We start from the raw sequence: 16,498 nt of genomic DNA, 5'->3' as shown, positions 1-16,498 counted from the left end.
GGGTTGGAACCCCCTTTTTTGGATGATCAATGTATTTGAATGGGGACATGTAGTTGACCCCCCCCCCTTTTTTTTGTCCTTGGATGGGATCCCCCCTCTTTTTAAATTGGCTGGATCTGCCCCTGAGACTAATTCTGTGTAAACTTGTGTAAAGTAATTCAAAATTGTTTAGTTCAGTAGAATTCTGCTAACTTATTTAAAACAGAAAAAAGATTATTAAAAAATAACAAGTTCCTTTCCTTTCCTGACCACCCATGACAACCTGCCTTTAACCATTGATTCCTGGCTATAATAGCATACTAATGTGGGTACTTAAGTCATTTCTTAAATGCAGAAAAATAAAAGTTCATCACTGATTCATTCAAACATGCAAGAGACGTGATCATCATACTATACATCACCACTGCAGACACATTTATCATTCGTACATGTACTTACTTTATAATCAAATTGGCCAAGAATCTGTTGTGGAATATCATTAATTATTTATCTGCTTATACAATAATTATGTCTAAGTCATATATATATCTATTTTTTTCAAATCCAAAATTTTGACTCCAAATTATAAAAATCAGGAACTTTTTACAAGTTACATTTCGTACTGTAATTAACTGTACAATGTCTATATATATACCAATCAAATTTATGATAAGACCATTCAAATTATCAAATAAACACAATTTGTTCTATTTTTTCACCTAATTCTTCCACAGGTGCTTGAGGACAGGATCCTGTATGAGCCCCATATAGTCCCTCCCCCTTTTTTTTTTTAATCATAAATCTCAGATTTATCTATATATATCACTTATTTGTACCATATATAACCTAGAAAAATATTGTAAAGATTGGTGTTTAAGTGTAAATCACACCAAAACAAAGGTTCTGATATTCAACAAAGCAGGCAGACACATTTGTGAAAAATTTACTTATGAAAATATGTTGATTGAGAGTGTAAATAATTATAAATATCTTGGTTTGCACTTTAGTGCATCAGGGTCATTTTCATATGCTCAAAATGAACTGTATAAAAAGTCCTTGAAGGCTTATTATAAATTGTACAAGAATTTATTATCACTTAATCCAAGCATAAATACCAGCTTACATGTATTTGATCATACCATAAAACCAATACTCCTATATGGGTCTGAAATATGGGGAACTTTTAATCCATTCTCAGCAAGATTCAGAAATGGAACTTTACCATTTGAAAAAATCTATTCCAGTTTAAAATGTGAGCGACTACATATAAAATTTTGTAAACTGGTTTTAGGTGTTCATAAAAAATCCATGAATTTTGGAATTTTATCCGAGCTAGGACGATTCCCACTATATTATGATGTGATTAAATCCATGTTAAATTACTGGTATCGCTTGGAAAATCTTGATTCCCAATTTTCTCTTCTTAAAGATGCTTATGTAACATCACAGAATCTTTCTCACTCAAAAAAACCATCTTGGTATGGCTCTATGAAGTCAATTCTTGAAATGATCCCAGACATCAATCATCTATCTTCACCATTACCAAAAATTAATAGCTTCAAAGCTAATATGAAAAAAATATTAAAATCATATTTTATAGACTTGTGGAACACTGAATTGGTAAAGCATTCAGATGGTAAACTTAGAACTTATGTTACATTTAAATCAGTTTTTGGAAGAGAAAAATATCTTTCCATTATTGGGAATTTTGAACAGAGACGAAGCTTAACAAAGCTCAGAATTTCATCACACCACTTAAGAATTGAGTCTGGAAGGTATCAGGGTACTCTCCTAAATGACAGAACTTGTACTCGTTGTAACTCCGGAGATGTGGAGGATGAATATCATTTTTTTTTTCCAATGTGTTAAATTTAATGATGACCGGAATCATCTATTTCAAGAGATAACTAAAAGTTGCCCCAACTTTTTAACTCTTAACGCAAGAGATAAACTGATATGGCTTATGAACACAGAAGATAAGTCTATTCTCACTGCTGCATGTAAATTTATTTCGAAAAATTGTTAATTATGTGGCCTTCTTGTCTGCTTCAGACACGAGGAGGACTGTGTAAATACCACAGCTCCTTGAGTACCGCCCCTTGGTGTCTGTTGCAGTAGGGAAACCTACACTATTCTCAATACCTGTTTACTGCAGTATATGTTATTTGCTGTGAATATACATAAACTTTTTTCATTTGTGTTTGTTTTTCTGCATCAGATACGAGGAGGATTGTTAGAGCTTTTAAGATCACAATCCTAGAGCATCGTCCCTTGGTGTCTGTTGCAGCTAAACAATCATTTATTTTATATTTTATATTTATACATTTTCAGCAAAATATTATAAAATCAAGTGAGAAAAAAAAAAAAAAGTGGGGTTTGCCACATCTCTGGAGTAGCAACTCTCAAATACTTTTTTATTTAACAAATAATACCTGTATGACTATTTCAATAGTTTATTTTACAATGTTATGTAAAATACTGTATGTTGTATCAATCATATATGTTATGTGTATATGCCCCCCTGGGGACCTAATTTGGAAAATAAAATTTATCTTATCTTATCTTATCTTATACTAATATACCATATTTATACTCTAAATATGCATGTTTACTATCAACGTGAATCTCGACTAAAAAAAAAAAAAAAGGGGGAGGGACTATATGGGGCTCATACAGGATCCTGTCCTTAAGCACCTGTGAATTCTTCAAAACAAATCTTGTCTACTTGTACTTTAATGGCTAGAAATTTGAAAGTTAATGACCCCCTCTCCTCACCCCCTCACCCCCCAAAAAAATTAATGTCTATACAAGATACATGTAGCTATAGAGTTCTGCAAGAAACCCCAGAAGATATTCACTTTCTAAAACACTAGCCCTGGATTTACAAAAGTGTTAAAATTTAACATTTCCTGCTACAAAAATAACAGGAAGAGCAAAAGGATCAAAAAAGCAATTAACCTTTTATTTGTTAGAAAAGAAGTGCATTGTTTGGCATCTTTTTGATAGAAGACAGACATCAATGAGTTTCTTCTATCAATCACTTTTGTTGTATACTTTATATATTTTACTGATAAACATCTCTAACAAAATCTACCTACATTCATACATCTATTTTGAAATTAAAATTGGCCACATTGCCTTTTGGCAGATGTAGGAACACGACCCTATCATCAATAATTAAATATGCAGATCTGCATTTCCTCTAATCAGGGCATCATATACCCAACAGTTATTTCAATCAAAAATAAAACACAGTAGGAAAAAAATGATGTTTAGCAAAGCTGTTTTTTTTCACCTATCAGAAAATTCTTTCAAATATATCATTTACTTGTTTACTATTTGTAAGATTAGATGAGAGATCTGGTGTGGTTTTTTTTGGATAATAACAACATATATGTATTAACTATTTACATCCTCTTAATTCATCTAATAATAATGCAAGTTGTAACTTAATCCTATCAAATTTTCATATACCAAGAAATGACTCAAATTAGGACTTTCAACAAATTAATTGTAGAAATTTCAATTTAAAATAAGTGTTTCACGAAGAAAATGAAATCATTTTTACTTTTTCCAATCGATATAAGTCAAAGACTAATAAAAAATTCAGTTGCTAATCAGCCAATGTAAATAACTTCAATAACCTAATAAAATCCTTTCAAGTAAAGCAATATATAGGAACTGAAATGTGGGAGGTGAAATAAGCAAAAAATCTTATTAAAACCCTACTATTCCTGGATTTTCAATAGAATGTTGAATGTTTCTAATCATTTTTGGAAATCTAGTGCCAGGAATTCAGTTGCTATGTTTATTTTAATCCACTATTAACAGTAAAACATAAATAAATTTGTCAAAAATATTATGTAATGTTTAATGCAGTCAATTGGTCAAAATTATATCATATTCAAACGATTGGTCATTTAACAACAGTTACTGCTGCAGTTGCTTTAGTCCTAAGTTTTATATGATGTGTTTTAAGGGCTGTGGTTTGTCTTTTTGTGGTTTTTGTTTTTTTACCATTGCATTAATTGAAAGTTTGTTTTTTTACCATTGCATTAATTGAAAGTTTGTTTTTTTACCATTGCATTAATTGAAAGTTTGTTTTTTTACCATTGCATTAATTGAAAGTTTGTTTTTTTACCATTGCATTAATTGAAAGTTTGTTTTTTTACCATTGCATTAATTGAAAGTTTGTTTTTTTACTTATGAGTATGAATATCCAATTGTATCTTTTCCCTCTCTATTTTTATTTTATTTCTTAGCACTCAGAAACTAACCTTCATTGAGTGTTTTACTACTTTTTTAACAAGCATACCTGATCACTGGCTTGTGATAAATGTCGTGGATGACCAACTGCTACATCAGTACCTTGTATATCTGCTACAGCTCTCTCTGAAAGAAGAAATCAGTTCAAATGTCATTGAATTAATTAAATTATGCAATTTTCTAGGTCAAAATTAGCATTACAATTGTTCACTTATTTGTAGACTTACTAATAGGAGGACAGACCTCATCCTGAAAACTCAACCTGATTACCGGAAAAATGGAATTGAGGTCAAGGCATCAGACAGACAGACATACATATAAACTTCTCACAATTTAGCCATAGAATAAGATCAATTATTTCTGACCATCAGCCTATTATGTACACCTTCTGAGATCCAAACCTTATCCTGAAATTATTGCATCAAAGGACATTAAAATCTGGGACTATCGGTAATGAAGCTCTGATTTGTCGATAAATTTTGATACAGTTACGAATATATGTAAACTCTTGAAAATTTCCCTTGTAATATATATGTAGCATAAAATAAAAGTTCATTAAATATATTGAAACCACAATGAAATGTATTTTTTTCTACCATTCTTTCGAATTTGTACAATGTATCAACAATAAAATGCCCTTTGTATTTTTTTAACAAACCAACTGACAAATAAAGATAGCATATGAACTTTACAAGTACATCAATATGCAAAGATGTATTGATACTAACCACAATACACAAGATCTAGCCTATTGTCTAGTGTACTTTATCATCTAGACCTAATATATCATAATCTAGTATGATATAAAAGTGTTTTATGGCTAGGATCTCCTTATCTACTACATAACCATGCATAAATTACGGTACATAAGATTTGAATTATAAATATAAAATTGGAACAGGTGATGGAAATGACTGAGCAAAAATTTAATATCAAAATTTTTGTCATTTTTAAGACATTTCAATATCATATCCCACCTAAATGTATATGACCTATAAACTTTTATCTGTAGAATTGTTACTCTTCTTTGGGTCATGCCCCTTGAACTAGTTAAATTTTAATATGAGTATCGGCTTTAATAGTACTTATCTGACAGTATATTTTTTGTTTTCTAGTAATTCCATATGAAACCCCTTACATTGTACAGTACATGTACTAGTGAACTCCCTAGCTACAGATCTATGTGATATATAAATATGTAAGTTCATCAAACATGTCAACCACTCCACTTTTATCGTGTGAACATCATCATGAACCCTGATATTAAATAATTTTACAAAACTGCTCTTATGCTATTTCGGTGATACACAATGACATGGACCATATGCACTTCATCAGTTTGTGTATCACAACCTTCCGTGTCTGTCTGACATGTTATAGTTATCCTCTATTATATGTATTATGCTAATTTCTTTTCTTCTCAATTTTTTCACACATGTATCTACTGATAATATACACAAATTCCATTAGTTTTTGATAGTCATTTCAATTCTTACTTAGTAATTGAAATTTTAAACCAAATTGAAATGAGAACAGCAACTTGAAGCATAGACAAATATATGTCTAGTATGTATGTATAATCATAGTACATATCCCATTTATTGTGTACAATAGATATAGGAAGATGTGGTGTGAGTGCCAATGAGACAACTCTCCATCCAAATAACAATTTAAAAAGTAAACCATTATAGGTTAAAGTACGGCCTTCAACACATAGCCTTGGCTCACACCGAACAACAAGCTATAAAGGGCCCCAAAATTACTAGTGTAAAACCATTCAAACGGGAAAACCAACGGTCTAATCTATATAAACAAAACGAGAAACGAGAAACACGTATATATTACATAAACAAAGCTACATTTATGTAATTTTTGGCCCAATTATCAATATGTCAATAAGGAGGTGTGGTATAATTCCCAATGAGACATCCACCAATGTTCAAGTAAATTAGGTAAACAGCTGACTATTTGATATGGGCTTTGCTCATTATTGAAGGCCAAGTGGTTACACAAAATCATTTGACATACCGACATAAAACAAGGAAATAAACTGGAATCTATAGATCTATATGACATTTATCATAACTGCTGTGATCTACAGAAATGTGGTTTATCACAGACATTCACCATGAACATAATGAAGGCCCAGTAGAACAAACTATATGGTTTAAAGTTTAGGAATTCATTGTCTGCACACTGTATGTAAATGTAGCAGAAAGCTTACAAGGTACCAGAAAACTTAAAATCTGTAACACTGATGTATCTTTTTCAACTGTTTTTCTTTTATTTAAGAATTACCCAAGGATTAAATGTTATCTTAAAGCTGTGCTCAAAAATCCTTATTTCCTGACAAAAAAATCTGCTAGCAGACAGGATTTCCATTAATGCATGCAACAAATATCCCTTATCAAAATACAGACAGTCTGGAAATCCTATCATAAATTTTTAAAACACAATTTGTTTTATTAACATACAAAAACTTATGTATTTCAAATCTGGTTTAACTATTGAATTTTTAACAATACTGGTAACAAATATGTGTAAATTTTTCCTTGTAGTTTTTTATATTTATTTTAAATTTATACATGTACATTCCTATATGTATCTCCTGTCATACCCGCAGAAAACCAACAACTTAATACTGCAACTTAATTCTCATAAGATAAAAAACAAGAAATTGTTCCTTATATTTTTTTAATACAGGCATTTGTAGGATGCATGAAGAATTAAACAAACACTTTTTGCTGTAAAAACAAGTGAAACTGCGAGCTACTGCTCACTGATGATACCCCTGCCGCAAGTGGATAATATTAATAGTGTAAAAATATGCAAGTGTTCGGTAAACAGGAAGTTGTTGAGTGATGAATCTGAAAACGCATCACACGGTATAGCTGACTTATATAAATCCTGAAACCAAATTTCAGAAATCCTTGTATTGTAGTTCCTGAGAAAAATGTGACAAAATTTTCAACTTGGCTATCATGTGTAAAATCATACAAGTGTTCGGTAAACAGGAAGTTGATGAATGATGAATCTGAAAACGCATCACACGGTATAGCTGACATATATAAATGTTAATACCAAATTACAGAAAGGGTGGATGTGTAGTTCCTGAGAAAAATGTGACGAAAGTTTCATGTGATGGACGGACTGACAGACAGAGGTAAAACAGTATACCCCCCTTTTTTCAAAGCGGGGGTATAATAAGATGTGGTAGGATTGCCAATGAGACAAATCTGTACACGAGACCAAATGATATAGAAGTTAAATGTACATGTAGCAGCTAAAGGTCATCGTATGGTGCAAAACCCATATCAAATAGCTATATACATTTAGCTAGCTATAAAATTAAGTATTCACTACCTAATGATTTGTATATTAACTACATGCAAATGCTAAATGAACTTATGCTTATCATGCTGATTGCAAATGCACGTTTTAAAATTTAAATTTGCAATTATAATAAATGCAAATTTATAACTTTTAAACAGTATGCATAAATTGTACATGTACAAATGTACATGTAAAGTGTATGAATGCAAGTTTAGTGGCACAGCACATTTTGCTTAAAAGTAGAGGGCATTTTATTCTAAAATATGTTACATGTTCAAATGTATGCTATTTGATTTTTTATCATTGAAACCTTCTAAAATCAACATTAAAGTTTTAAAAATGATTAGTTTTTATTTCAACTGCATCTTTTAACTTGAAAGTTATCTGATCTTTCTACTTCAAAATCACAGCGTAAACTGTGTTCTCAACTGAGTGCACTAAACTTGTATCCTGTTTCAAATTCTGGTGCTTTGAAAATAAAAGAAATCTCTGTAAAATATGCTTTCAAATTAAAGTTCAAGTTGTAGCAAACTCTACTGATAAATTCATATTTGTAGAATTTGTACACAAATATTTCTTAGTGAGGATCTAAAAGTATTTCTGGTTTTGTTTATATAGATTAGACCGTTGGTTTTCCCGTTTGAATGGTTTTACACTAGTTATTTTGGGGTCCTTTATAGCACACCAAGGCTCCTTGTTGAAGGCCGTACTTTAACCTATAATGGTTTAATTTTTAAATTGTTATTTGGATGGAGAGTTGTCTCATTGGCACTCACACCACATCTTCCTATATCTATATAGAGAAAACAACATACAGCTACATGTAGTCTCATTACACAGAAACAGAAAGGCAAATTCAATACCAATGGAAACCCTTTTTTCTAATTGTGAGAATTATTATAAAATATTACAGGACCCAATAGAGCATGTAGGGTATCAAAAACATGACAATAACAAAGAATATGTACAGCTACATGTACTTAGAAAGTCCATGAGTCCTGGACTCATCAAAATATGTCTGGACTCATTGTTTTCAAATTTTGTTTGTCCAAACTCCAAAGATGCATCAAAATTTTAAGAAATTATCAACTGAGCTCATACATATACATGTATATATATCATCAAAAAAATTCATCATTTTATAACAAAAGTTAAAACATAATCTAAATTGCTCTATTTTGTCATGGAGACTAAAATTATATAATCAAATACATGTATCAAAAAATTTCATCACTACTCAACTTGACATGACCAAAAATCCTGAGTCCCTGGCCATGGAGCCTTAGAAAATCCTTAGTGAAAATCTTGAGCTACATGTACAACAGAAGCCTACTAGAACTTCTAAATATAGCAGTAGGGTCTTTGAGAGAAGGGGAGAGTGGCTTAGGTTGTGCATGAAGTATAAAATGCACCCACAATGGTCCTCAATAAGCATGTTAAACAACAAACCATAAGTAAAATATGACAGTTCACTATGTTGACAAGATGCAATATTTCTCATGTATCATGTGTATACATATTATATTTGTTAGTTAGGATCTCCTTTCCCTAAAGCAGTGTAAGATAGCAGGTAAATTATAACATGTATAATATCTAATAAATAATGTTTTCTTGATAAATAAAATACCTTAGAATCTTTTACCAGTTTTAACAAGGATGCACCGTGTACATTTACATTTTAGGCCAAAAATTGGGTTTAGAATTTAGAACCCTACATACATGTATGACAATGTATGATTCCATTTTGTACATCATTTACATTTGTACCTTATTTAAGTATACGGTATAATACCTGACATTTAGTATATATATATAAAGTGGTAGTGTACTTTGGATGAATAGTGTAAATTCAAATTTCTTAATAGTGTACCTTACATTAACACCCCCCCCCCCTTTATTTATTTTCCCTAAATCTGCCTCTGAAAGGACAATTTCCAAACTGTTTGAACTCATGTCCATAAAAGAATAATAGTTAAAGAGATATTACAGTTTGTTTGGCTATTCAGAATATTGTAAAAGTACAAAGGTTCATATGATATTTCAGTGACAATGTATGTCAGATGACACTTTATTAGTATGTTACATAGAGTACATGTACAGTTGTACATGGAAATGTATTTAATAAGCTATATGAGTTTATTCTCTCAAACAAACTTTTTTAAATCATTATTTTTTCAATATTCTTTATGGGTAAATAATAGATATATTATAAGAATGCCACATCATGCTCTTAAGTATAGCCAATGGCCTTATAATTTATGACTTTAAACTCTTAAAATATTTGTGGTTAAAAGGTTTCCAGCTATTAATCACAGGTTAATCATGTTAATTATGTCAATTTAAGCTCCAATATGAAAGTCTTTAATAGGAGAAATCTATGCAGGTGTTTAGTGTGTGTCTTGTACAATGTACAATAAATGGCTAAATGGAACATTGTACAATCAAAGGGAACGAAATAGCTGAAAAATGTGTATGAAAATTCCTTAGTTTTTTTCTATTGTGATATATGGTAAAATAAAAATAAAACTTGATATACAGGTAGCACCATTATATATATATATAGATCGATCTGCATTTATACTGCAATTTATACAAGAATTTAAATTACAATTTGTTTTCATATGATAAAAATTAAATGAGCTTATGAAAATGAATTAATTTCTGTTAAAAATTGAAAACTATTTATATATGTTTTAGTGGCCACTTTTCCATTATTTCTTTATTTGCTACATTGTTTGCCCAATTGATGCCAATTATTTTCTATTCTTTAGGCGGGTCTCTGTTGAAGTTAAAAACAATACGTTTTAATTTGTTCTCATCTTGTTCAACTCACTTTAATGCTTCACGTTTAAGCACTAAAATGAGGAAGATCTCCTTAAAATATTATGTAGTCTTGTAAGTAGGCCTCAAGATGTAAAAAAGACAAAAAAAATGGAAAAGGAGTAACATATATTACTTGGAAAACAACATGCGTTTACAATCATGACAATGTCAATGAGTTTGGAAATTACTAAAATACTGAATCCAGTGGCCAACTTACCAGACTCAATAGAGTTCTTAATTACAAGTACATTTAAACTAATAAAAACTCAAATTTAATAAAGGTACAATATATAAACTGGTGAAAATAAAAAGAAGGATTAAGAAAAAAACACTTGTAATACCAAAAAAAGATGTTGATTCAAGTGATGTTGATGCATTGTGGAACACCTTTAAAATTGACCATGATAATACATCAATAGAAAATAAATGGGGAATTTCTTTTATACATACATGTACATGTATCAAATGTGTAGCATCTTTTGTGTAAGGTTCCATAAACTGCAGCATCATTGTATGTTTATATTCTAGTTTTGGTCTGACTATTGCTTGGTCTTTTTATGGAATCCAAAACATTTATGCCCCTCACAAATGAAATGAGAAAAATGCATTTTTTGTTTGTTTCTTGATTTTAACTTTAATAATTTGCCTCTGACAAGGAAATGTTACTGTATGGCACTTAAACACAATACTTATTACCACAACACTTAGATCAAGCACCTGCTGGCATATCATATAAAGGTATACAACATGCATAAAGGGTCATATACATGTAACCATAATAACTGAAGAACAGTAGAAGTGATGCTACCCAAATACAATGAAAAAAAATTAAAGAAAATAAAATTCTAATCACTTTAACGTAAAATATGTTGTACAGTGTTCCGCCTGCCCTGAAATGTAAACTGTTGTCAATAAGAAACCATGCCATACAAAAAAAGAAGGAAAAATACACTCAAAATACTTTCATGGTGCCCTAAAAAAATACCAGTACTAAAATGAAAACAGTTGTCAATAAGAAACAAAACCATAAACAAAAAAAAAGGAAAAATACAATCAACATACATACATGTACTATCATGGTGCCCTAAAAAAAATTACAATACCGCACTTAAGTGCCCTTTTTTTCACTGGCACCCCGTCGGCCGTCAAATTCAAGCTAGAACACTGATTGTAATGTACATGAACATTGTGAAACTTAAATATTTTTTTGTCATTTACATTACACATGTTATAAATTACAATGCAAGAGAATTAACTTAGTTTTTGGTAAATATAACATGTATAAGGCATACATAATCAAGTAAGATCAGTATCCTGAAGTTGTTTTGAAGAGTTGCCACTTTGACTACATTTGTATATCAGAATCAACCACCAAGTAGTCTACTTGTCGTCTGCAACTCAACAAACTGCACAGATTCTTGTGTCAACTGCCTGACCGGGGAAGATTTCCAAATAGCCATTAGGTGTAAAGAATTCACCATAAAAGCAAATACCTTAAAAACATTTATTATAGCGTAGCCACAAATGAAAAGATATTGTAGCAGTTCAAGTTTGCCAAAATTGTGGGTCTACTCTATTATTTCATATTTTCAAATAATATTTTTTGTCAGTATGATCTACTAAAGCATACCTTACCAGTTTATGGTAACAATATTATAAATATATACAATTATGTTATTAAACATGTATTTACTATTTAAGATTGCTATATCATATTTACCTAATCGTTCTCTTGCATTTTCAAGTTTGTAAACTTCTCCTAAAAGATGTAAACAAATAAGTCCCATCGACACAAAAATCACACCAATAACAATAACACTTTTTCTCCTGTTTGGAAATGTCATTATCCGTTTACACCATTTCATCTTACATTTTAAAATCAGGGCATAAAAATTTGTATTCCAAATCACAGTCAAGAATGTTTCAATACATACAACTTTTCGTCTCCAACACAGCTCAAGTTCTCAAATCGTGTCGGACACAATTTTTGTATGAGAAGTCAGGAAATTAACCTTTAGTTTCGTATTAATGCAGGTTAAGGAAAGTAAAAATTGACCAATTAACTATCTTGTCGGTATTTTTCTTATACAGCTAAACATGAACAACATTTAGTTTTTATTTCATCTATATTTATATAAATATATTGATACCAAAATAAATCCCGTGAAATCAAAGCACACAAGTACTTTAAACTAAGTAAAGACTTTCTGTTGCGCTTGAACTGCAATCAGACAGAGTTGTCATCCTTTCCTCCTCAATCACTTATCGCTACACTAACCCGGCAGTGCGAAGCTATGGATGGAATGGCAGACCAGTTTACTGACAATCCAGCCCTTTTCCGTCATGGATCTAAAACCAATGTGTCTTTGAAAATTTCTTTCGCGGAAATTTACAAAAATGTTGTGTAATTCTGAGGGAATATGATTAAAATCTAACTTTATACGAAATGGGAAGGTTGGAATCATCATGTTTTTTTATTTTTCAAATGAGGCCGAAAACTTAAGGAGGCAAGTAAGTTAAAAGTTATTTAACTTAATAAGTTAACCTACAGTGTGTTATGTATGAGGACAAATCAGGAATAATATCTTCTTGTATCTTAAACGTTTTGTTTTGAATCTTGTTTTATACGATTTTCGGTTATTTTATATAGCAATATTATTCTACGGTTACGCTCCCGATTTTCAAACTAAAAAAGGTCGAAAGTATTCACAGTAGAAATTGTTCATTTGTACACGGACAGAACCCTCAAAACATGTACAGTTAACCTTAATGCGGACGCATTGTTGATTCGACATAGGAATTGTTACATTGGCGTTTGTATTTAAGGGCAATTCAGAGGCGGATTTAGGAGGGACAGGGGGCCCACCCCACCCCTTTTTGGTTGCTTATAATGGGAATCACTGAAGCGTGACTGGAGTGGGCCCCCTCTTAGGTCAGTCAGTTGGCCCCCACTTATGAAAAATTCTGGATCCGCCACTGGGCAAATATAATCCAATTGTGATGACGTACCACAGGTAAAGGCTGTTTTTATCACGAAAGAACAAAAAGTTTAAACTGACACCTATCAACAGTCATAATATATATTTTCTCAAACGCAATCAATGATTGGAATCAACTTCCATCTGAAGCCACCTCGGACGAAACAATAGAGGAACTCAAAGTTGCTCTAAAACAGACTCTGAAAGGAAGTAGACAAAAAACATTTATTCACTAATTCGGTTTCGTATTTGGAAGAAGAGAAGGGATATTTAAAGAGAAGATTATCAATGGTTTCTGTTGTATTGACTTGTTTCTGGGTCTTGACTTGTAGCTATTTTGTTATCTACGATTTCTCTCTAAATATCATAGTTTTAGAATAAGATAGCTAGTATCGTAATGTGAACTCATTTTGTAAGGGCAAGGATTTGTATAGTACAAATCCTAGGTAAGGGTAATAACTATTATAAGGTCAAATGAAGAATACAGCAATGTCGACCTATTTGTATATGTTGTTTTGCTGATTAATTTCGCTTTCTTAAAAGATTCTATCTCTAGATGATAGGCACGAAAAATGTAAAATTCAACGGAAATTATTCCAAGAAGAAGTTGCATTGATGTGTGGGTTCGTGGTCTAGTGGTTAAGACCGATGGCAACAGTGCTGGAGATCCCGAGTTCGATTTTCACTCGAGACGTCGAATTTTTATAGTACATCAGAAGGGTGATTTTCACCTTCTCACACACATCTCTGTTATCCAGATTGGATACTTCGGGGGCCTATGTAGGTCAAAGTTGTTCCCAGCTTAACCTGGAGATCAATCTTTTGAAATCTCTTCGGGTTGTCTGTTCCCGCCGAGAAGCCCGGTGTTTCTCTCCCAGTACTTCACCTTCCTCCACCACAATAACAGACTTCCCGGCGTCCTACACGCTCCCTTGGGCGGTGTTGGGGGTGATTGTTCTGGTGGTGGGATAATATTGCAAAGGCCACATCTCCATTATTCCTTAGGGAGTGTACATGGATCCGCTGTACCCTTGCAGTCAATCAAGGGGTGCGTCTAATCTGGCAGAAACTCGAAGTACATACATACATATCATGGCATTTCCTTCTATGACAAATACTACTATTTATGTTGCTTTATTTCAATTGAATGTTCTTCTGGACGATACAAACACTGATAAACATATTTATCATGTCGTTAGTTTTCTAACTGTTTTTTTTACATTTGTCATTTCAGGGGCTAGGCCTTTTAAATAGACAATAATCATGAATAGTTCATTAACTTGACATATCAACGATATAAGGATGAGGCTTATAAACGGGGAAATGCGAGGCTCTGTCGAGCTTTTTCCCCCGTTTCGGACCGAATGCTTATATCGTTGATATGTCAAGTCAATGTACTATTATTGTCTTTATACTGCAATCTAAAAGAACATTTATAATTGTTGTTTAATGTGTTAATGTTATTATTTGATTTATATATTGATTAACTTAATTCCCCCTTTTATAAAAAGGCCTCATATTATGCAGGCGTAGAAATATACAACACAATGAAATGTACATTACCTGTCGAAACTTGCAATCGATGGTGAACGAATTTGTTTTAGAATGAACTGAAATATCAACAAAAAGCATAAAACATAATGGTTAACAGTGTGCAAACCAAAAATATTAACAATTGAAATATGTTTTTTTCTCTAAAATTGCAAAAGAAATAAGTTTGAGTCATTGTTTACATTGGAAACAAGAACAGGCTGAAAAGGTAGTATGAATAATAAATTATAATTCCGGCAATTTCTATTTAAACATTCATGAGGAAAAGTGATATCAGGTGAGTGACTGTATATGACTTAGAAATATATGGCCAACGCATTTTGACTGCTCAAATAGAACAAGTGCAGTATAGAGCTTGTTATGCGGTCTTAATTTAAATCATCGTTGAAGGCCGTACGATAACCTATGGTTACTAACTACTCATCATTTGGTCTCTGGTTAAAGATGTCTCACTTAATTAACAATTGACTCTTACATACCCTCTTAGGGTGTATGCACAAATTTAAAATACATAATTCACCGAGATCAGGACAGGAATAGTAGCTATACTTGAAATTGGCAAAAACACAGTATTAAAACTGCAGATATGCTAGACCAGTGAAATTGGACTTTATAATTTCAACAAATGCACAAAGAGACAGAAAATGTTTAGAAGTATCATTCACCTATCTATAATATATATATATATATACAAGTACGTCTGAGTCATTTGCGAAAGCAAATTTACAGATCTAACATTGTTGGGTTGATGTTTAGACGAGTTGTATATATATATATATATATACGAGTCTAAATTGAAAACTACGTTCAAACCTATGACTGCGTTGGATAAAAACCGCAATTTTTATACGTGTGCATGTCAAACAAATTTCGTTGTAGAAGGGTCTAAAAACAGCACAAACAACATTTTCCAAAAGAGTGAAAAAGTATATTTAAACAAAACGCATTTGACTAACAGGTCGAACAACTGATGTTCTTTAACCCTGCTGACTGCCATTGGCGATTGCCAAATAAAATTGATCACAGGTTGTAACAAAATGGATCTTATTATAAATTTAATACGTCACAGAAAAAAAAATTTGTTAACTTGTGGACAGGATGTTCTGCCACAAACATTCGGTGTCAATATTTCTTTAGTACACCATATCCGGATTTCGACAATAAATGTCTCTTCAGTGATGTTAGGGATCGAAACGGTATTTGGAAGGCCATATAAAAAGCACCCTCATTTTTAGAGAAAATACCCTCATTTTTAGATTAACTCTTGAATTTTAAGAGTCAATATATAGGATGAACGGATCATATAAACCGGAGGGAAAATATGATACATGCCCAAACAAAAAATATAAACGAGTCTAAATTGAAAACTACGTTCAAACCTATGACTGCGTTGGATAAAAACCGCAATTTTTATACGTGTGCATGTCAAACAAATTTCGTTGTAGAAGGGTCTAAAAACAGCACAAACAACATTTTCCAAAAGAGTGAAAAAGTATATTTAAACAAAACGCATTTGACTAACAGGTCGAACAACTGATGTTCTTTAACCCAATATATATATATATGTG

The 16,498-nt window shown here is 31.7% G+C and overlaps 1 protein-coding gene across 2 annotated transcripts in view; it reads right to left on the bottom strand.

The window, feature by feature from the left end:
- The window catches only part of LOC134707730 (heparan sulfate 2-O-sulfotransferase 1-like), a 42,428-nt gene extending 30,003 nt beyond the window's left edge, over window positions 1–12,425 (bottom strand). Inside the window, exons 1-3 of one of the 2 annotated variants that reach the window (XM_063567745.1) lie at window positions 12,122–12,425; window positions 4,295–4,371; window positions 439–462 (exon numbers count right to left, since the gene is read on the bottom strand). In XM_063567745.1, the coding sequence (XP_063423815.1) occupies window positions 439–462; window positions 4,295–4,371; window positions 12,122–12,266 (246 nt within the window). In that variant the 5' untranslated portion in view covers window positions 12,267–12,425. The remainder of the gene's footprint in view (window positions 1–438; window positions 463–4,294; window positions 4,372–12,121) is intronic. The other variant, XM_063567746.1, reaches the window with a different exon arrangement.
- Between the last annotated feature and the right edge of the window lie 4,073 nt (window positions 12,426–16,498).

This window comes from Mytilus trossulus, chromosome 2 (genome assembly GCF_036588685.1).
Source record: "Mytilus trossulus isolate FHL-02 chromosome 2, PNRI_Mtr1.1.1.hap1, whole genome shotgun sequence".
In the NCBI taxonomy this organism is placed as follows: Eukaryota; Metazoa; Mollusca; class Bivalvia; order Mytilida; family Mytilidae; genus Mytilus; species Mytilus trossulus.
Note: the sequence above shows the minus strand (reverse complement) of the source record. Positions and strands in the feature narration are given on the sequence as shown.